At 44.1% G+C, this 23,439-nt stretch overlaps 1 protein-coding gene across 1 annotated transcript in view; it reads right to left on the bottom strand.

Annotated features, from left to right (window-relative positions):
- Positions 1-2,610: 2,610 nt before the first annotated feature.
- Positions 2,611-23,439, bottom strand: part of CASTOR2 (cytosolic arginine sensor for mTORC1 subunit 2) — a 176,496-nt gene continuing 155,667 nt past the window's right edge. The window contains exon 9 of the mRNA XM_048824042.2: positions 2,611-18,904. Within this exon, the coding sequence (XP_048679999.1) occupies positions 18,839-18,904 (66 nt within the window). The 3' untranslated portion in view covers positions 2,611-18,838. The remainder of the gene's footprint in view (positions 18,905-23,439) is intronic.

Raw genomic sequence — 23,439 nt, 5'->3', positions numbered from 1 at the left:
CTAGGGTGTAAATTAAAGCACACGAACTCCCCATGTGAACACTCTTACCCTGCCCCAAGAGTGCCTGTGTGCAGGTTAGGGTGCACTAGCTAATCAGCACTAGCTACTCCAGGCTTTTCCCCACGTAGACCAGCCCTCTGCCCTATTGAAAGTCAATGAGACTTAGAGGTACACTTGAAAATTTTACCCCATGTCTCTTTTCAAGTCATCTCTACCTTGAATGGAGGGACAAGGTTTCCAGGGGAGATGCCTCTTTCCCACACTTCTTATGTTTTCAATGTTCCCCTCCACTGAGTGATGCTCTTCAGGAGAAGACAATGCTGGGATCCTGATATTCCACTCCAGTGTAGACGATCTGTCAGACAACACGGTTCACAGTTAACATGGCCAGTGGGAAAACAGCCACTTCTATGGCTGAAGGCGAAAGAAAAGAAATACATAAATGCTAAGCATGCACTGAGGGAAAAAAAAGATCACGTTTGGCCTAAGTGTCAAAATGTGCAGATAGGAACCTCCTCCACTGACAGCCGTGCTGACATGAAAGGCAGCAGCAGATCAAGTAGCTCGCACGACTCTTATGTTGCACACACATCTTCAGAAAAGTCACACATACACTATGGGATCTTCCAAATGGCAAAATCTGGCCTTCAGCTTTAGGAGCAACAACCCACGATCCCTGGCCGACACAGCTGTGCCAGCTGAAGCCTGCAGCGGAGAGGCAGGTGCACTGGGAAAGCTGCTAGTAAAGCTTGTTTTGCTCCTGGGGGTGGGGGGGGGGGAGGGTTTCCTACACCAGCACCCAGAGCAGCTTAGCCTGCATAGCTGCATCCACACTGGAGCACTTCGCTGGGATCGTATCCTGGCCTTCCTGTGCCAGTGAAGCATTGCTAGTGTGGACATCACCTCAGGAACTTTGAAAACGTTGACCTTAAGGGTCCCGTCTGACTCCCATTCACTTCAGCGAGGCAGGGTCAGGCCCGAAGTTAAAAGATGGCATGGCAAGGGCAGGCGGCTGGGCTCACGTTACCAGGTCACTCGTGCCATGGCGCCTCACTGAACGGTTTTGTTGTCAGTTTTAAATGCACTAAATGACTAAGGCCAAGCGTCACGTTAAGGATCCATGTACAAATGCTTCGCTGTTTATTCAGTGGGGACCAAATGCACCTCTGCTCCTTAATGCCCAATTGTACAGCATGCTGCAGGACAGAGACAGGGGAGTTGCATTTCCTGTGAATTTCAACCAGAACCTCCAGCCCCCTCAAAACTTCACCCTTGCTGAGAACAGTAAATGGTAATGGGGGATTTCCTGGCTTGCTGAGCGAGAAAGATTATCCTAAAGCGCAGCACTACACACTGGAAAGCACGATTGTTTTCCTGAACAACGAAGGCAGTTGCTTACCTGGGAACAGTACTCAACTCCATCTTCCAGTCTTCAAATCTCCAAAGGGATAACACAGGCCATGACGGGATCAGGGCAATGCACAGCCTGCCAATGACCACAGCAAATGCAGCCAGCCGTGGCGTAGGGTTGACGAGTCCACCATGACGTGGTGACGTGTCCATGCTGGATTTCATCCCTTGGCAGAGACCGCAGCTGTGTACTTCAAAATTGCGTGGAGAACTACTGGCCTGCGCACTGCTGTGAGGAGAGCTAGCCTAAGGGAGTCTGCAGCACATCGAGCTGGGGTCCTAAGTCAAGGGAATGAGGCAGAAGATCAGTGTCATTTGGATCTTTGGATGGTAAAGCACTGGCTTCAACTCCCCTTACCCAGACCTCCACAAACGCCTATCTACATGGGCCTGGGTCCAGTTGGGTGGAGATCTTCCACGGCGCCAGAGTGACAAGTTTAGCTCAGATTCGGGTTTGTGTGGCACCCTTCTTCCCAAAGCACAGACTTCAGTGCAGAGAGGGCAGTGACTGCGTAGGCAAACACACACCCATAGCTCCCACAGCCTGGGAGATACCTGTCAGAACAAGGGAACGTTTGCCAGCACTTAATAATAATAATAATTAATAACAATGGTCCAAAAGGTGCTAGTGACACTTGTATAATGCAATAGTTGGAGACAGTTCTGCAGTCCCCCTCTTCACCCCCCACTCCCCATAAGAGATGGCGCTAGGCTTACTGGCTCCTGCTTTCAAAGAGTGCAATGGGAGTGCAATCGCTTACCTTCCAGCTGAGTGAGCCCTGCATCACCAGTGCACCTGGAGGATGGTACCACCAAGAACGCTGGCATCTCTCCCTGCACACACGGCGTCCTGACAGAGGGCTTGATTTCAGAGTTGGAACTGCCCTCCAGGCGTTCAGCAGAGTCGTACCGATACCCATCTGAGCTGGATTTGGCCAGGGGCCTTCTGGTGCCTGCTACCACCTAAACCCTGACCCTACAATCGGATCTACATGAACAGGCCCTCGCAACTGTTGGGAGGCCCATATAATTCATCGGAGCTTGGTGTGAATACAAGGGTCAACAGGATGTTCAGGATTTTAGCTGCCTGGTCACCATTTGATGCAAGCAGCTGAATACTGGGATAAAACCTAGGACAGACTTTTCTTTCCCTGGCATTCGTTGCCTTTTAGAAAAGGCTTAACAAAAGAGAGTTACATCTTATAAAGACAATGCCAAGCTCTGCTTTATTTTAATCAGTTTGATCAGTACAAAAGCAGACAGCGTATGTTTCGCGCTTTTTTTTTTTTCCATTTTAATTAACACTTTACAGAGTACAAAATATACTGTCATTTGTTTTGGAACATGAGGGTTTTTTCTTCTTTTCCATACAGTACAATAAATCTCGAGTTTCAGCAAAAGACCAGCAAGTAAAATAAGCATGTGCACTCTCTGTGTAAAGCAAAACCATCCATCTTCCAGCTCCACGCTTCATACAAGAACAACACCCTTCGCTGCTGTTGCAACGCGACCGGGTGAAATTCACCTCTGTGCAGAGGGTTGGCACAAAGGCTGTCAACCATTTAAATCTCACTGAAGCCTTTCCACCTCAACCTAGCAAAGACTGGTACATGGACATAATTCTGCATGCTGCAAACCGCCCCACTGGCTTCAGCTGAGTCACTCAACATGCATGTGTGTGTCAGTCTGTGCAGGATTAAAGTCTTAGGGAACACAAGTGTTGCACCAGTCCCTCGAATAGGGGTGAACTGCCCCTTCAGTCAGCTGCTTTCTGGAGCATTTTTTTTTTTTTTAAAGAAAAGTCTCCATCACATCACTTATCCCAATTAAAAAAAAAAAAAGATGGTTCCAATTAAGGAACGGCTTTGTAAATTCCCGTTTCTGCAAGACACCAGCAAAGACAGAACACAATGGAAATAAACAAGGCCGTGTTACCAAATGTTTCTTTTCACACCCCCAGTCCCCCACACCCCACTGTACGATAACAGCAACAATTTTGCTTTCAGCACCAGGAATGTTTGCCAAAAATTCAGATGCCATTTAGGGCTTGAACGTATCATACTGGTGATTAAGTTATACAGGAAAGTTCAGCTCAGATGCATTGTGTTCAAGGAGTCTCTGGAGATTTCAGTGGTGTTTATCCCAATTTTCCAACTCGGCTGAATGAAGCACAAGGTGGGAAGGGTGACCGGCCATAGGTCCTAGGGTTGGCAAGGCTTAGGAATGAGAATTTCTCTGATCTGGTTATTTGCCAGAAAACCTGAGCCACACAACAGCCTCCTAACTATGGTCTGCTTCAGTCTGCTTAGCAGTAATTTGGACCAGGGCTGGATTTTTTAATTCAAGAAAAAGAGTAATCAATGCCCTGTTCAAGTAAGTCACAACAGGAATAAAATGGCCATTAACAGCGAAATGCCCTAGGGAAAGGGCCAGATTCTGATGTGAGTTACACTAGGGTAAATCTGGAGTAACTCTGCTAAATGCAATAGAGTTTACAAGGGGGTCTGACTGCAAGGGGGTTCTCTCAAGTTCTACACCAGTGTCTGTCCCAAAATGCTCAGCTAAGAATTGGCATGGTCATTCCATTAAAATAGCCCATCCAAATGAAAGTTCTCAAGGTGCAGCCTAGGGTCGAGCTGTTTGAAGCAAAGTAACACCGATGTTGGGAAAATCTGACATACAGCCCGCTCCACAAAGCCCTGCTCTCAGGTTTCTTTGCCTCAGACTTAGAAACAGGATTTCAGGGCCTCCCCCCCAAAGTTCAAAATTCCATCTACCAGGCCTAGGCCCACCAAGGACCTCGGGACTGGCCCTCCATATTCCTACTGGAGCCATCAAGGTTAACTACTCACACAAGTAAAGGTTTACAGCATCTGGCTCTGAGAGCCGGTGCATTAAATACATGACCTCCAAGGGTAGTGTTAGAGAACACTGAAGAGGCATGGCCCATTCACTCAATGGGAACACTGTCATTACAGTCTGACACCAGCCTTGTGGGTTCGAGGGCCTAGTTTTGGTTGACCTCCTAAAAAATAACGTAGAAAGGAGTTTGCACTGGAAGGAAACGCTGCAGAATTAGAGCCAGCGCCAACAAACTATCAGCCTCTAGGACTACCCCTTCCCAGACTCCGACTCTAAGCCCAGCACAGTATCTGGCATGTGATGAAACAAGTCCCCAGTCCTTCCTCAGTGCCTCTAATGACCGCAGTGAACATCAGTTACTACAGGTAAAGCACAGGGGGTTATGAATGAAGAGAGACAGTCAATGGGACAGAGGGCTGGGTCCTGGTCCCACCGAAGTCAATGGGAATTTTGCTACTGACTTCAAAAGTGGAGCAGGGGCGGTCAGCATTCTGCTCTTGAACTGCAGCTTAAGGCCACAGATCCTGTAACTGATAGCAGCGGTCACCTACCATCAATTGCAGGATTAAGACCTATGTTGTTATTAATATTAGCAGTGGGTTTTCCCACGCCTATAGGAAATCTGCTGACAAACGAGGATTGCCTTTGCAGTGGGAAATATTTTCAGAATTGCACTCGAAGAGGCCATCAAAAACAATGGGAAAATGGACATTCTTATCCCCCCAGAGAAGTTTTAAAAAACAACCCCCACCTCAAAACCAATAAATGTATTCTCCTGCCCCCGACGCTACAGTATACGTTTACAAAGTCAGAGCAAATAGAAACCCAGAGGAAGATGGGAATAGCAAAGAGCCTTGGGGTCTCATTTTCGTTGATACGAAGGCCCCTTTTTTCATTGCTCTGGCAGGGCTACGAGGCTTTAAAGTGGGCGTGAATGTAGCCAGCACCCATTTGAATTTCCCTTGACATTGCCAGAATGGCGTAAAGTGACTTTGGTGTAAATGAGAATCGGGCCCTTGGAGTTCTAATGGTCAGCCCAGTGCTGCTGCGACAGAACGTTCTTTAGTCACCAAAACCTGCCGATTTGAGAATGAGCAACCGTGGAGGGATGCGGTGGTGGTGGTGATGATATTGAGGGAGGGGAAGTTATTTTTTTTAAATGAAATGCACAACAGAAGTAAAGCCTAGGCCTTCACCTCAAAGCAGATGTTACCCATTCCCAACATACAAGGAAAAACTGGAAGTTTCTATTGCAGAACTGTCTTTTTTAACCTACAAACAAGCAAACACATCTGCCAATGAGATGTCCCTGAATACTGACTGACTGGATTTCACCTCGGCATATGTGAAATGGCACCACACACGCACAAAAACACAAAAGGAAAACATGGAGAACAGCTGGCAGAAAAGAGACATTCAAAATTCAATTATTTCTTCAAGACAAGACTAGCTAAATAGAAGCATAGTGCTGCAGGTTAACCAAGGAACGGTCTAGAACAGCTCTGGCACACCTGTGTGTGCTCCAGACGATGGGTTTCGCTTCAGGATCTCTCTCTTCTAACACACATCCTAGTCTTGCTGAAGGGTAAAGCTCTCTGCTTTTCCAGACGTATACGGGAGGTGGTGGAGAGGAGGGGGAAGCTTTTTACATAAGGATTTTTGTTTTAGCAGTATTGCCAACCTCACACGTTCAAAAATCATGAGTCTGGAATGTCAGAATTTTTTTAAAAATGATAAATTTGGGGTTCTTTTTCTTTGCCTTCTGGTTTCAGAGCTTTTTGGGTGGACTCAGGTCACCTTGACAAGCTTTTCTGCCCAACCAAGACTGGTAAAACTTATTTTTAAAAAAATGGAAGCTGAGATTCTCATGTATTCACATGAATACAGCCAGGGCTTTAAGAACAAAACCCACCCAGTATTAGGAGAGCTTGGCAACACTGTTTTAGATATTGCAGGTCGAAAGAGATCAGCTCTTACACAGAGGGATCTTGTGGCTACTGCAAAGGGGAACTGTCCTGTCACCAAATCTTGCATTTAATACTATGTTTTGAGTCTCAGCATTGTCAGGAGTGTATAGTGCAAGGTATCAGATAACTGATGCCCCAGCTTTGCCTACGCAAGGGCTATACTGACAATTTGCCAAGAGCATCAGCCTAATCTGCCTAAAAAGGAGAAGACAACATCTGACCCTAATCTTTAACGGTCACCGTAGCCTATGGAGACTATCAGACCCAGCTTGGTCTGAGTGGCCTTCTGCTTTGGGATTAAAACCAGAACCCCTGCATTTTGGGAAGCGTGGTCCCCATAAATTGCCCCTCTTTGGCTCCCCTGTGCTACATCACAGGAAATGCAAAAAACCAAAGATACCAGGCCACATCTGGTATAATTACACCGACTTCAGCCTTTTGATGGCTGACTTCCAAAACGTGCACCCTCCTGACCCCCTGCATATAGGTCATAGGGACCCACTGAGACAGAGTTCCCCCCAACTGTTCACAGCTGGGATTAATTTCAGCTAGCCTGACTCATCAGTCACTGACACGTACCATACAAGCACCAGCTAGCCTGACCCATCGCTGACATGGCTGTAACAACAAGCTGAGAAGCATAGAGGAGAAACAAAGCTAGAAGCCCACTGTCAAGCCAGTGCCTGAATTAAGAATTTTCTAGCAGTTAAATGCCCCTAAACGCTTGTATTGGCCAAAGAGAGGGGAAATCACTTACCCCACTTTCAGATCATGTGAAAAGAACATGTATGAGGTTTAGAGACTGGGTTCATTTTAGAGGTGGTACATATTCACGTGATGCACTCAATTCAAATGCCCCCCTATTTCCCTGCAATCCAGCATCCACTCTTAAGCATGTGCATAGTTTTAAGCATGGAAATAGGCTTGCAAACAGGCTTTGCTGGATTGGGGCCTTAAAGAACATTGGTGTTCAGAACAGTTATATCTCTATAAAAATCAGACTGGGGAAAATGGTGGAGGTTTCTCTTTTTAGCACAGTGGCATTCCCCTTGAAGGCTAAGAGAACTAGGAGCTTGGCATTAGTTCATTTTCAGATTAGAAAAAAACTGGTAAGAATTATTATTATTTAGCTATTATTGTAATTGATGAAGGCTGGTACCAAACCCACAACATCCCACTGGAAAGCTGAAAAAAACCCTACTGCATAAACATTGCCTTTCACTGATCAATAACATGCAGCAACTGGAAACAAATGAATGAACCCATTTTTGTGATATTGCCCTAGTGGCATATGATGGGGGTTTTGAGTAGCTAGTGAAAGAAGATGGTGAGTTCTAGCTAGAAATGCTTATGCACAACCATGGCTCTTTACCTGGTCCTGAGCATTTGCCACCAATCAAACTCCTTCAGCAGATACTATAGTAACTGTTAAGTTTAAGGTATTACTATGTAAGCAGTGGCAACCTGCTTGCAGCTGTACAAAACTCAGCCATACCTTGATTTTACACCCAGAGCTCAGGGCAGGTAAAAAAACATATCAAGTGGACCAAAGACAAACTCAGACCAAAACCAGAGAGACAGAACAAAACCAACCTGCTAAGGCCACCGCAGCCCACGTGAAAACTGAGGGTGACATTCGCCCCTTTGTCTAGGACCAGTCCATTGCTGGGTGTCACTTAAAGTGGATCAGAAGTGCTATGTAGCCTTGAGATGACCCTCTGCATGGGGTGAACTGCATCTCTAAGAGGGTGGGGGCCGAGATGAGCCAGTTTCACTGCATCTTGGCTTGAGTGTTTTCTCTGAGATTTATGGCCATGCCTGGCCAATGTTCCCTCTGCAGAGTCTATGGGCTTTTGTTTTGATGCTTGTTAAAGTAAAAGAGTTAGTTTTTCATGTACGAAGAGAAGAGCAAAAGCATGCTCTCTTCCTCCCCCCTTCGCGAAGTGTTTTCTGGCTCCTGTCGTACAATTCTCTCCTGTTGCTGGCAAAGCCACTGCTGCCTCCTTTTGGCCCCAGCCCTCTCGTCAGCTCACACTCTGTGGTTTCAGCTCGGTTCTCCCATCACTACCGGCAAGCAGCAACTCAGTTCTAGCTTAGGGAGCCATCCAACTCAGTGGCAAAATTCCCATGGACTTCAGTGGCATGGGATCAGAGCCCGTCATCATCTTTCTGGATACAGGGAAATGGCCAGTTCTATTGGCACACAGTCTAGTGGGGCCAACATAAGGCTATTAACATACAAACTGCACACACATTTATTGGTTTAAACTAAGACAATTAGATGGGGCTGGGGGTAAGGGGGAAAGGTGGATGGGAAAGAGTAAAATCATTTAAAACCACTAGATTCTTAGTTTACCATTGGCCCACAGGAATACAGGACTGAATAATGGAAAGAATCTACTGCACATATGCATGTGCATGTAGCGTTTACATACTGGCTGAGAAGTGCAAAGCCATCGAAGGGATCTGTATGCTCGATTTCTATTAATTCACGCACATAGATATGTCTCTACAATGGACACATTATAGAGGCATACAGGCATGCATAGATGGGAAGTGGGCATCCATATTTCTTAGGTAACTTTATAAATCTCAGCCAGTACATATGCATGCAAATATACACACGCACACACAATGGTATCTGGCAAAAGAAGTACTGGATTTTACAATCTGGCAGGTAATAAAAGTTTAATCCGTTCCAACGTTTATAGACTGCACTATAACAGCTAAGTGAGATGCGTTAAACTGCTTACTGTTGTTAAGAATAAAAAAAATAAGCTCCACCAGAAAATTACTTCTTGTCCTTTAATGAATTCTTCTAGGAGACATTTTTGCTTGTGAGCCAGCTGCTGAAGTTCAGACTTGTCTGGTCTATTATCTCCCACACAATCACTCCAGTGGCTAGCTAACACCCCTCTCCCCCACATATATTTTCCATCATCCTGGTAACATTGCTAAGCTGTTGAATGAGGCGCTCTTGAAACCACGGCCTACAGGGCATGAGATGTTACTTGCCACAAATCTGCTTTCTTCACTCTGTTTTTAAGGTTCTGCTTTTCAGGAAGATACAAGGCATAGGCAGGAGGGATGGGGTCGTCCCACAAAAAAATACCCCACATGATAAAGAGAGTGGGGACAACCAGATAGAAAACAAATCAATCTGAGGGAGCTCTCTCTCCTCCCACTCAAGTCCCATAACCTAAACTAGTGTGCCAACCCTCCACTCTACTTTGGTCAGAAGACTAGTGAGGTAACGCTATTAACTAAGGCCCTGATCCTGCAATAAGCTCTGTGCAGGCACCGGAGTTTGTGACCCAGATCTTACCTCAGAGATGCTCTGAGGCTTTTCCTGGGAAAGAGGTTGCAACATTAGAAAGATTCACTGAATATTTCCACTTTTGGGTGCGCTAATACCCTCTCCTCAAGGCCAGCTCTGTGAGACAAAACAACCTGATTCTGACTGAGGTCTCCACTGGGCTGGGGAAAAAAAAGTTGTCTTAAAAAAGAATGCAATTCAGCTTCGATTCGTGACTAAACCAAAGACGAATTTGTTCTTTTTGCAAGATTAATAAAAACAAAAATTATTTATTTTGCATCGTTCGGTTTTGCATCTCACCTCACCTCTCCATGTTGCAAACTCTGAGACACCCTCACTTGCAACAGGGACCAATCTTCCACGTTTGCTCCTCAATAATGCCTCACATCCTGCCAGGAGCCCTCACCTGCCCTGCACAGACAGAAGCAAAACCCTGATGCCCAGATCTGTCACCTGCCTTGCAGAGTCAGAAACAAATCCTTGACACCATTTATCACCCACAGGGATTCCCCCCCGCACACACTGCCTGACCTAAAACCATCCAATACATGCTTTAATTCTGGTTATTGAGTGAAGGGCCCAATTCTGATCTCACCTGCAATGGGTTTATATCAGCAGTTGCATTCACTTCTGATTTATCCTGGGGAGAATGTGGGGCCAGGACCTGCGTGTGAAACTACTGCCACTGATGTGAGGATTCCAAAAGGACTAGAAAGATCACAGGACAGGCCCCCAGGCTGGCGTAAGTTGCCATGTCTACACTGAAGTCAATGATGCTCTATCAACTAACATCAGCTGAAGATCTGGCTCCTCAAGGTCAACTACATCTGTAAGAGCAAAAAATGTCAGTGTATTATGGAAGATCTAAGACGACAAAAATGGTACATTTTTCAGGGCAAGATGCTGATAACTCACGCTGATTAGCACTTTACTCCACAAACAGTTTCTGTGGCTTCAATGGGATGACTCAATCATTAATACCAGGGTGGATAAAAATCAATGATTTAAAAAAAAAATATATGATTTTTTTTTATTTAAATCGGATTTTTTTTGGTAAAATGCTTTTTGAGGAAAAAGCCTATCTAAAGATAGTTTTAATTAAGATACCTTATAGCTCAAAGATATCTCATCATGGAATAAGGATTATAACTTCTAATTTTATAGTATGAGACAATATATTCACGTAATGTTTAAGAAAAGTTCTGTAAATGAGTTCCAATAGTTCATGGATTAGGGACCCAATCTTATCGAGTTCCAGGGGCTTCTGTATAGATTATTTAGATTAATCTTTCTATTTACCCAATGGGACTCAGTGCTCAGTCTAGAGGATATCATCAGAGATGCTTAGTTTTTCAGTGTTCAAACTGTGGATTTGTGTCTCCAGAGGTAACATGCTTGTTAACAGCAAAATTTTTTAAAATAAATAAATAATATATAGAGGTGAAAAATAATAGACCTCAACTCTATTGTCCCTCTGCAAATTTGTGTACACAGAGTCAATTCCGTACCTCTCTCTAAAGGTGCAAAGTTTCAAAAAGTTCAATGAATAGAAGCTTGTTGGGGACGGAATAGATCTGGACAAGGAGAAGAAGTCTGGAGATAAATGTGAGAAGCGAGGGACATACGCTTGTTTTGTTAAAATATTATATGTTTGCTGTTGAAGAAAAAAATCCAGAATACTTAACTTTGTTGTTTTAGTTAAATAAAACCATTTAAATGTCTGTCTGGTGATGTTCTCCTCCTAATACAGCCTGGCAAGAAAATCCTCCAAATATTAATGATTAACCTGTTGAATTGGAGATAGTTCACCTCCCAATGACTTCATAAATATCTGCTTCAATTACCTTTGGTAAATGAAATAACCAAACAATCATTTGTTTTCTGATATAGTTGTAAAACTAATCTGAAAAGTTTTCAAAATAAATCACTGTTTAAAAATGTATAGCGTGTACCTTCTAAAAATGAAAACTACATCTATCTCTGAGTTGTGGAGAATATGTATTAGGGTTACAACAACCAACAAGAATGCACTTTTATGTAGAAAACCATGATTAAATCGAGTCTTCCTGACTAGTGATTTAAATCAATTTGCTTTAAATCAAATCCACCATGATTAATACGATTTGTGGAGTAAAGATAATGTGACCATCTTACAGTATCAAAATCTGACCCCAAGTGACTCAATGGAAGAGGCCCACTTGAGAGACTTTGTGGCCATGGGAATACTTGGGTAATCATCTCACAAAATATTAGACTATAGGAGTCAAAAGCATTTGAATGTATAGGACAGATTTATTGTCTTCTCCAAATTGAGCTTTTTTACTATGCTGCGTGTTCTCTGCCCTCCTTTCCCTCCCTTCTAATGTGTCTTCAGAAGGAAAGCCCAGGTTCGTGGTTACTCTCCAAGTTACTATCTAGCAAAAGCATGCTGCAGAGACAGCGTGCTTCGGCTGCCGTACTTGACACCCTTATGTTCCTTCAAGAGCCAAGAAAATAAAACCTAAGATTCCAGATAAACTGAACCTGATTAATTACTCCAGGATGGTTTCACTGGCTCCAGGGATCCTCACCTCCAGTAACACTTCTCTTCTATAATGTGCCTCGAAGAGCCTGGTGTGTTTTGTACGGGAGAGTAAATTACTGCTAGACTTCACTTGCATCCCCTTGGCAGGGTCTGACATCAGCACGTTTTTTGTTACAGAGCAGGCCCAATTCATCTCTGTTCAACAACATTCTCTGGCTGTCCCTGAGAATAGTCAGACTAAACTGGGAGGGAAACTAAAATATAATTAAAAAAAAATAGATACACTGGAAATAGCTGCTTGAGGATCACTCTCTTGAAACCACATTTCCATTAAGATGATCCTAATTCTAACAAGACCTACCACAGATTCCACAACCTCAAAGTCCCATACAAAATAGGAGACTTGAACTAAACCTCTCCACAGGAAGGAAAAGAGGAGATAATCCCATAACAATCCCGAATTATTCAAAAACCAAACCTGTTTCTTAAGGAATGCAAAAAGCATCCAAACCTCTAAAAGGATGTCCAATTATGCACTTATGGGGAAGACAAAAGTTGGAAGCTTAAAGTGGTTTAGACAGGATCTGCTTACAGAAGCAAGAAAACAAAACTAGTTGATGTTTTTGGTGAAGTACCTTTCCCATCTGGGTTCTTACAAACACCACTCCAGGGAGTCAGGAGATTCTGATTATGAGATGCAAGAACAACAAACTTTCAAATACCACATCAAGATTTTTCATTCTTATTTTTAAAAAACCCTCCCCCCACTTCGACCTGTTATAAAACTATGCATTGATTTAAACTGCCAATCAAGGCAATAAATACTAAGGTTCTAATAAATAGCAACACCTGCATTAACAGCAGCTTGTTTTTTTGCCATTAAATCAGCAGCAGCCAGATCTCCCCAAAATTGCCTATTTCTAAAAAGCTAAAACCCTTCATAATAAAATCCAGTTAGAAAATCCCAAGCACCAACAAAGAAACACATGTGCACTCGCACAGGGAGAGCTGTGAGAATTTCACACTGAACTAGCTGACTTTTTAGTCAACAGGGGCTCAAAGGGCAGCAGGTTTTCCACAAGTTTTCATTCACAGCTGTCCAGACTGTGCTCCTCCTACAGGCTGAAGTTAGAAAGCTGCTCGGTTGCTTTAAACAAAAATTGCGTATGAACTCCAAAAGATAAAATAAAATCAAGATCCCAGTTCTGCACTTGTTCACACAATTGCGTGGACGTCCTATTCTGTGCCAAATGGACTTTGGGGTCTGAACAGGCACTTTGAAACCCAACGTTCACTATTTACTCGTTAAAGCAGTTCAATGCAGCAAAACAATGCAGTTAAAACAAACAAACAGACCACACCATCTTTTGTAGACCGCGTTCTATCCAAGGCAGCAAACTAAAAAGGAAAGGAGTGTTTCTGTAACTGACAAAACCAAGATCAGCCTGCAGCTACTTTGCTCTGGACATCTTTAAAGGTCTCTGCCTACTGGCAACAGTGCTTCATTAACAGAAAAAAGCCAGTGCTTCATTAGCTGCTTCTCCTTTTTTAAAAAGGTTTGAGAAATCCAGCCAGCATATCTAAATAGTCACATTGCCTATATACTTGAATTAAAAATATATGGTGAATATATGTGTGTAAACAGTACTTATTACATATACACACGCTAAGTGTGTATCTAGAATATACACACATTCACATAGTATATATTAACCTATATTGCTCAAGTATATATGCCATGTACAGTATATAGCCATAAAACAGAAAACACAGGTATTTATATATGTGTACAATAGATACATACTAGTATTTCTCTGTAAACACGCTACATTTATAGGACCGTACACACCCGCACTCGCACAGCAAAAAGGGATCTGCAGCTGAAATCAATAGAAAAAGACAAAAATTAGTCATTGCTACATAGTAACACGCATCAGAGGTTTATATTTCTAAGAAAACAAAGGCCTCAGGGAAATAAGGAAGGAGACTGAGAACTGCTTTTCCCTTGCTCCCTTTTAGAAACAGATGCGCATAAACCTTTTGGTGGTTGTTGAGTTTTTGTGCAACGCAACGAAGATGGGGGCAGGAGGGGAGAAAGTGAAGAGGATTCCATGCAGTTAATGTAAGCTTCAAAAATCCAGCTGGATCAGCAACCACCGCTGAATAAAACTCCACAACACAAGGGTCAGAGAGAGCCTCACGCAGTTAGGTTCAGCCCTGGTGGGTTGAAGGCAGAGCCATGGTTTTATTTATGCAGAATGCCTGAAGGAATACAGAATCACTCTTACACACTTATCTCCCACTCTTCCCTCATATATGTAATGTTTAAGGAGTAGTGCAATTCCACCAATCCTTACAGAGACACAACTGTTACAAGGCTTTAAATAAAAAACAAAACCCAACCCTTGAAAATATCTATTTTTTGCACAAAATCAGGTGCTAAAGACTGCCGGGGCGGCAGCAGGGCCAAATGGATGTGGCAATCCAGATCATGACTAGGAAAGGATTCCTTTCCTTACCCTACTGCTGCGACTCCACTCATCCTGAGCATGTTCAGAGTGTCTTGGATTTCCTTGCTCTGCCCCTTGCAGGGAAGTGCTGCAATGCTGGAGGGAAAAGGGTAGCAGCAAGGCTCCAAAGCTCACAGCAGTGGAGTAAGCTGTGTAGTTTGGGGTCAGCACTGCGAGGAAGGTACATCCACTTGGATTTCCTCCAGTGCTAAAAGAAAGAGTATTGTGAAGTCGTTGGGTTGTTTTAAACAAAGGTTTGACATGTTGTTTTAGGGGATTTCCCCTCCTGTCGCCACCCCACCCAGCAAGCATAGCCTGCAGAGTTAATAGCTGCTGTAACATACAAGCAACGCACAGCCCTTATACCAGCTAGACATGGGCCAGAGCAGGATCCCAATCTGAACTCTCCCCAAATTTGGGTCTGAGGTACTGGTCCAAGCCAATGACAGAGATATGCTGAAACCATGAAGATCCCATTCACATCTTGCACTAGTTCTCGGGTGTTCAACGCCCCATCCTGGCACCAAACCTGGTTGTTTTACTAGTTTCTTAGGATATGTCTACACTGGTGCTGGAGGTGTTGTTTCCAGCGTGGATTGACATACCCACTTTAGCTCTGGTCAAGCTAGCATGCTACAAAGATCAGTGAAGCTGCAGAAACAGTGGAAAGGCTAGCTGCCTTGAGTAAGATCCCGTTTGAAATTCTAGATACATACTCTGGCGGCAAGCCCGTCCTGTCACTTGCCCCACCTTGGCTACACGGCTAATTTTAGCATATTAACTTGATCAGAGTTAGCACAGCTCTGATTCCCCGAGCTGGAAATTACAGCTTAGTTCTCATCATCAGGGTACAACTTGCCTATTGCACTGGCTCTTCAAAGACTCCTTAGCTACCACATCAAATTATCCAGACAGTTGTCCAAAATAATCTAGGTTTTCTGTGGTTACGAAGACAAAAAGAGAGGGGAAAAAACAGCAAATCCTATGGCCACTTTAGAGATACTGAATCACTCAATGTCATACCACACCACGTGACTTTTCAAGGCTAATGTTTTTATGACAGCATATCGATCTGCCTTGTGAAGAGAGTTCTAAAGCACACCAGAGACATCCGTAATCATCATAAACTTAAGGTCCACTCCCTCGGAAAAAAAAATATTGTCATCTAGACTAGCCTGAGTGCACAGTGTAAATAACAATTATAACAAGATCATTATTTTCCTGTTTCTGTTAAGGCTCAGTAAAGTTGCTGCTCATTTCAAGTAATCCCCTCAGATAAACGTCTTCGTCCTAAGGAAGCAGAAATATCACATGGAGAGGGTAACACATGTAATTGTTCTCCAGTGTGTAAACTAATTAATAATAGTTTTCCGATAGCTAACATCCTTGATAAGCAAAATTTTCTAGCCCCACAACATTGCAAAAAAGTCTGCAGCTCTACTGCTCAAAGACCTTGAATGACAAGTTGTACATGGCAGTTTTGATCTCATTCAAGGAGTCTGTGCATCGCTAAATAAAACCATAGTCCCACAAAGGGACACATTCACTGTCCCAATGGGGGAAAACCCTATAGTGTCTGTACTGTGAAAAGCAACAAAACAAACCCCCATAACCTTCCAACAGCTCAGCCAGACTTCAGTTGGGACTTGTGGTTTGACATAAGTGCTCTTTAGGCAAAGAACAGTTTTGTATACCAATTTTAGTCCTTCAGTAGGTGGGATTTTTTTTTTTTTAAAAAGATCACACTACACAAGATGTCTGTGTATATGCTGCAAAAGAGCATGAGGAAAGCAGCTTTTCGAGCAAATATCCAGAGACACAGGGTGTCGTATCTGTAATTAGCATTAACCCCCAAAGTCTAGAGTTACTATAGTTCTCCATGGGGCAGTTGAAAAGCTGCCTAAAGGGAAAGCAAAATGTTCTTTTTAAGGCCCCAGTTCAGTGAAGCACTTAAGTACATGCTTAACATTGAACATAGGCTTAAGTCAATGGAAAGTAAGCAGGTGTTTAAAGTGAAGCACTTAACGATGGTGGACTGAATTAGGAAAAAAGGAAAGAGATCCATGTTATTGCCTAAAGATGCTCTAGTTTCCTTAACTGTTTAACAGATTGATTGAAAAAATCCCCAAAAAGGATCCTCCATTAACTTTGTGGGCCCTGCAACATCAGGGCTAGAGGGTGTTTTCTGATAAACCAAATATCAGGCTCTTAATACTTGTGTTATCTGAAGGACATTGTAAACAGCGTGTCTGTATCTGTGTCTGTACCATAAACACATACACACACGTATGAATATATCATATGTACTGGTTGGGAACAGATGCCTGGAGAAAATCTGCAAGATACAGGTCTGTGTAGGTGGTTCTCTCTGAAGTTACACTGGGATTGTAAATCCTCACAAAAGCTACAGGATCCACGATTTCTTAATTTAAAAAAAAAAGCGTGGGGGGAAGAGGTAAAACAGGTTAAAAGGTGCAAGGGAAATTCAGTTTCCCACCTATGAAACAAGATCTCAATGTGGCCTTCTTCTTCACAGATCCTGTGTCTCACCAGAGAGCGGGTTGCTGCTGACGTATGGCATTTCAGGTGCATTCATTGCAGACTCCCATGCGATGTTTGCCCTCCCCGCTCTATACTCACCATCAGCTTGACCCCTGTCTTGACCGTGGGGCAGTTCTGAAGTGGGCTGAACAAGATGCATGGCACCAGGTAAAACGTTGGGCTACTGAGTTTCGTTCCCACTGGCTCATTGCTTCTTTTGCAAGGGGATGTCAAAATGTAAGCAGCTCCTGGCAGGACTGCAGGCTGTAGGGCTGTCTATTAAAGACCAACATCACTTTCCTCTAAAAGAACTGGTAATACAGGGATAAGGAACCAGGTCAGAGTTTCAGCACATTTCTGTAGCACTCAGTGGCTTTGGAGCAGGCCCTCGGGGCTTTGTAGTTAGCAAAGAGACCGAGTCAATGAAAAGACTCCCACTCCTAGCTTCACAGCCAAACCAGAACCACATTTCACCAAAGAAATTAAGTAGCAGGTGAAATAAATAGGACCCCAAGGGCACAGGTATCAACATCCCCTGCAAAAGCACAGCGCTCTTGGCCAACCGTTTTACTGGATGGCAACGCGTTCACCAAGAGCCTTGGCCGCAGAAGGACATGAATGGGTGCAGAAAGGCAACAGAGCCCTGAGCTACACTGATAAAACCAATGTTGCGTCCAGGAGGAGTTCTCATTTGAGGAAGCCATGAGCTCGGGACTTTCGGATGCTTCCTTACCCTTGTGAATAGAGATGTGGCAGAACAGCATCAGGGGAGCGAAAGTGTCTCAGTAGGAATGGAAGGGAGTGGATTTGAGTGTACATCACCTGCATCTACTAGGCTGGTTACGCAAGTGGGCCTCTTTACAACCATCCTCAATCCCTACATGTTAAGAGCTTGGGAATCGGGGAAAAGGGAAGGAATGGCATGAGATAATGGACATCAGAGAATGGCAAACTTTCTTGGGCTTGGAAGGATGCCTAGACAGAATGTTGTCGTAAGAGGATGTTGGGGGACTGTGGAAAATGGAGCTAATATACATAACTTCAACAGCACACAGAGGCCCCCAAAGTACAGATCGGCAGAAGACAGCCCTTAATAAAGAACCATGCTGCAATGTTCTCTGTGCAGCCAATTCTGAATTGCAGAAGAAAAAAATATTTTATTTCCCACCCTCTCACAACACTGAATTGTGAAGGAAAATAGTACCCAATCTGAACATAGATCATAAGGGATTGTTACCATTTTTATATAGTCTGATGCTAGTGGAAAGATCAATACAGTTCAATGTTTTGTTTTCCTTTTAATTCCACATTTCTTTCATTTATGCTTTTCATGCTCTCTGCTAAAAGAGCAGCTCTTCCCTTTCAGGTGTTGTTTTGAAGCTCTCCCTAAAGCTACTGTGTATGCAATCTGTCTATACCTCTGCATTTCAGCGAGAGGCTGCCTGTCTACCTGCAATTCCTTTCACACCAAAAAAGCAGGAAAGCAGTTTGCTTTGGAGTCTAATGTCAGGAAACCATCATAACAACTCCCCGCCCTCCCACTTTTAAGACAGAAAGAAAAAAAGCTTGTTGGAGTTGCTTCTGTTCATCGGTTCACAGTCTTTTTTCATGGCACCTCAATCTCTCTCTCCGGAATCAGATTTTTCAAGAAATACTGTGAGAAAAAGAATAATAATAAAAAAGCATCTGCAACCAGCTCAGAAGATTTCTAATGTTTTTCAGCTTGACTGACTTGGAGTGCGTTGATGACACCATTTATATTTTCTTCGGGTACCTGTGGAAAACCAAAGAGAGGGAATGTTTCCAGTAAAAGCCACTGAATCGCGCCTGTGGAGAGAGAGGCTAGTTAGGACAGACAGCACACAAAGCTAACATGAACCACGGGGAACATATTTACTTTGGGCATGATACTTGAGCTCCACAGTTAACACAAAACAGATGTTTCCATCTTACATTCTTAGTCTGGTTTTTACTGGTCTTAGTAACAAACTGCCTTGTCCTATGTGTTACAGCCTGGTCGCATGGGATAGCTGGCTCTCAACACTGCCCACAAATGACTCGGCAGTAGGTAGCGGGGTTGCACATTGTACTGGGGCTGAGGAAGTCCCAGGTAAAGAAGTAACTCGGTTTTTCTTAGGTTCCAGATTGGTTGCCCTCACATCCCCTTCTGAGTCTTTCCAGGCAGGGACGCAGTCAACTGGGAAGGAGAAGAGTGCGTTGGCCGCTCTGTTTTTTTAAAAGCACTTCCTCTGGGCAATTAACAGTGACCCCACTGGCAGCTGCAGACAACTCTCCTTCTCACCACATGCTTCTTGGCACTGCCAGATGGAGGAACAGATGCTGATAGCACCAGCCAGTGCAGAGGAATGGGAGAGAGAAAGAAAAGAGAGAGTGACTGCCCCCTAACGGGAATGCAGCTGACAACTCTGTCAATGTTCCTACACCACATCTGGCCAAAGGGGCCTGTAGTCCATCAGCACCATCATGGTCTATGATGCTTCACTTCAGGCAGTTAATGATGCAACTTTCACAGAAGAGCTGGAAAGGGGAAGGAGACAAATGTGGGTAAATTTCCGAGAGGGCCTTCACAGAGTATTTATTGCTTATCTCTCACCACAGAGAGACATGGGGCTTTACAGGCATGGAAAGAGACAACATCCCTGTTTCAAAGTGTTTGCGCTCTAGAGGCCCAGTCCGGTGCTGACTGATCTGTAAACCCATGGGGAGCCCGGTGAAGTTGCACAGGGTGTCTTATAGGATTGGGCCCTAGCCAACACATGAGGAAATGAGAGATGGCAAACCCTAGAGGGAAGAGCAAATGAGGGTAACGTATAAGAACAGCTGGGAGCTTTGGTGAGCAGTACATGTATCTTTGAGGCCTTCACAGTATATTTTTAGGAGGGGAACTAGTGAAATATTAAATATCCTGTCTAGAACTGGATGATAATGGCCAGAGTGGGCCTTGCACTGCTTGTTTAGAGCTATGGAGAGCGGGACTGGAATTATGTTGCAATGAAATTAGTGGCTAAAAGAGGGGGGAGTGGGGAAGGATGAGAAAACTGCTATAATCTTTTGAAACTTTCTGGCTTTCCCCTATATCTTTTCAAGGAAATGCTACTCCCCTACTCATGGTGAGGTGAGTTTCTTCCTTTGGTTACAACAAAAGGACACCTCGATTTCTGCAATGTTTTCTATGCTGCTCTTCCAAAATCCTCTTTAAATCAGCCCAGAACCATGCAGCATGGCTAATGGTTTGGCTTTCCTTCACCATTTTCATGCTCTCCGCTTTCCATCCATCTGTGTCCTTGGTTTAAATTTGCACGCTGACATTTAATGCTGTTCTCCCAACTCCCTTCCCTTCCATCAGGGTTTTTCCCTCTTTTTTAAAAAAGAGCACCTGTCATTTTAAATCCTAACTCAAAACCTCTTCCCTCCTCTTTATGCTGCCCCTTGTAATGGTTGGATGTGTTGTCTAGTCTTGGAAGGGCACTGCGCCATTTTGCTCTAGCTCAGGACCGTTTATTTCTCCTGTTGACACTGGATGCTCTAATACCTCTGCCCCATGTTTGTAACTAAAGCTTTTTCCTTTGTTCTGGAAGCGAAGTGTACATCCAGGTCAAAACCCTGTTATGGAAGGGTCTCACTGTCCTTGCACAGAAATAAGATGAGTTCCTGTTTCACCACGGTTAATTTAAGATACAGCAAAAGTGTTGATTCTACTGTTTCAGGTTAGTTTGTGACCACTGCTCAAATATCAGCAGGATGAGAGATCTGTATTTCATGAAATGCACGAAAACCAATGGGAGCTGAGTGCCCAACTCCCTTGGCACCTTTGAAAACGCCATCCTGCGGATTTTCTCGCCCAATCCCACTGATTCGAGGTATGTCTGCACAGCAATCACAGGGGCAATTGCCTTACATAGACATACCCAAGCTGCCATAACAGCAGCAACTGCAGTGAAGACATGCCCTTAGTTTAACCCTAAGTGGGTCACCGGCAAGATCTTGGATGTTTTCCTTTACACCTCCTTCAAGAAAGCGCTTCATTGTTATGAAAATGCAAATAGATCGTTTCCAGGCTAATGGTCAGAGGCAAAAAAACGAACAATGAATTCCCCAAGGTTTGTTGTAAGTAAAATTCACATCAGGAGGTTTTCTGTGTAAAGGCAGAATCACAAGACGACAAAAGCAGCCCCAATTTTGGCCAAGGGGCTTTGAGGACATGCATTTTGTCCATCTCTTGGCTTAAAAATGAAGAAGTCCACTGAAGCTATGCCAATCATCAACTGAAGAGAGAGGCTAAATTTTTCTACTGGCCAGGAATACAAAGAGTCCCAGTTTGAACAGGCTGCCCCCATGGACATCCAGGTTTCCATTGGTGTAGCCTTTTGAACCTCTCACCTGGCCTGCAAGAGCTTCATTTGCCTGAACAAGTTTTATAGTTGTAACAAGCCCAACTGTAGGTAGAGATACCGGCTAGGGAAGGCAAAATAAAGCCCCAGCTATAGGTCTGTTTGAGGCTTTAACACCACGGAGCAGCTTCAAAACAAGAGCAAAGCAATTTACAACACCTGGTAACAACTGTCAGCAGGTGGGGAGGGTAGAGGATACGTCCTTTCTTCTAGCAGCTGCCCTGCAGCAGGTGCTTCTTTGGCTTTCATAACCCCACCCTAGATCATCAAAGGGATAGGCAGGGCACTTAGGATCTACTTGTAACCCCTTACATGCCAGGTCTTAGAGAGCACTTTTAAGCTTCGTCACCCCTTCCCAGTGTAATTTTTTCCTCAGGCTCTTTAATTCCAGGGACTGGAAGGGCTAAGAGGGCCAGTCATGTCAGATCCTACAGCTAATGGGAAGAGATACGAGTTGATTTTCTATTAATATCTATTCACAGACATTCAGCCACGTATTAACAATTCAAATGACCAAGTTTTTTCCCACTATGGTACATGGGGGAGAAAAACAAGGCCGAACAAGGAACCACCTGCTGTTATAAAACGTTCTCATTTCTGCCAGGTGCACAGAGACCAAGAGACTGTGGAGGGGGGCAGTTGGGAGGGGACACAAGATGCAAATTTAATCCTTGAGAAACATCTACACGCAGCAGTGCCTGGCCAGGAGGGTTGTCGACATAATGGAGAGTGGGGTCCAAAATCTCCCCCTTATAGAGAAAGGCTTTCTTCCAAGGAACAAACTCAGAGCTTTACTAACACAGACAAGCTTCAAAGCAACTCAGAACATGGGGTAACCACTGCTAAAGACCTTTTCAGCCTTCAGCAGGTGGAGAGGGGAGATTATTCACCCTTCTCCAGAGGTAAGCTACCCCCCACAGCAGCTGCTCCTTTAGAGGATCTGACAGTCCTCTCTGTTGTTTCATACATCAGGAAGAGGAGGAAAGGGATGGAAGGAATTAGCTGCTTTTTTCCCCTATTTCATCTTAATAGCTCTGGCAGACCCTACCAACTAAAAAGAACGGTCTAAGGATGCGATGTACTCTTGAGGAGAATACCAAATATTTTGGCAAGCCTTTAGAGAGGGATCTCTCCTTGGGACTGAAGAATCCCTGAAGCCGATTGGAGCGGATGTGTGTCTAGAAGAGCTGTCCAAAACAACAGAGCGCTCAAAAGCCATTGCAGGGGCCTCAAAGGCCCTGCAGCCCTGCACCCTATCCAAGGGTGGAGTTCAAGCTAGAGAAGCGGCGCCAGGAATCAAGGTGAGGCCTTGCCAATCAAAGGCCATCTCAAGCCAGGCGACTCAGTGCTGGATGCCCAACCCTCTGGAGTTGAGTCAATTTAGCAAGCTTTCCTCTGGTGCAGTAAGGGCTAACTTGTGATGATGCAGCTTGGCAGAGAGTTTTGAGAGGCCAAATGGAACAATTTTCTTTGGTTGGAAAGGGGCTCTGGACAACGTTGTGAAAGAAAATGTTGCAAGGAAAATGCAAGTACACTGATTTCTGCTGGACAGCATGAGTGATCAGTAAACTTCCCTGGGTGGGGAGGTTAAATAGCTGAATTAATCCCGGCCAAGAAGGCAGAAAGGATAAAGGTGTTTGAGGGAGCAAGTGGAGAGAGACTTTTAGATGAGGAAATTGCTGGCAGAATTACTGCAATTGCATGGCTGCAAATGAGCAGCAGGTATACGCCGGTAGTAAAATGTATAATTTAAAAGGTCTTGAAGAAATAGCTGCCTTTGCAACCAGAAGCACTCGGCATCTTTTGCCAGGTACAGAAAGCATGCACCTGGACCCACAATGACAACCAGGAATGTGGCACAAAGCTAACAGTATTGACTTTTGAAATGGTGTTTTAT

Source organism: Caretta caretta, chromosome 17 (genome assembly GCF_965140235.1).
Source record: "Caretta caretta isolate rCarCar2 chromosome 17, rCarCar1.hap1, whole genome shotgun sequence".
Taxonomy (NCBI): domain Eukaryota; kingdom Metazoa; phylum Chordata; order Testudines; family Cheloniidae; genus Caretta; species Caretta caretta.
This window is presented reverse-complemented; position numbering and strand designations above follow the sequence as displayed.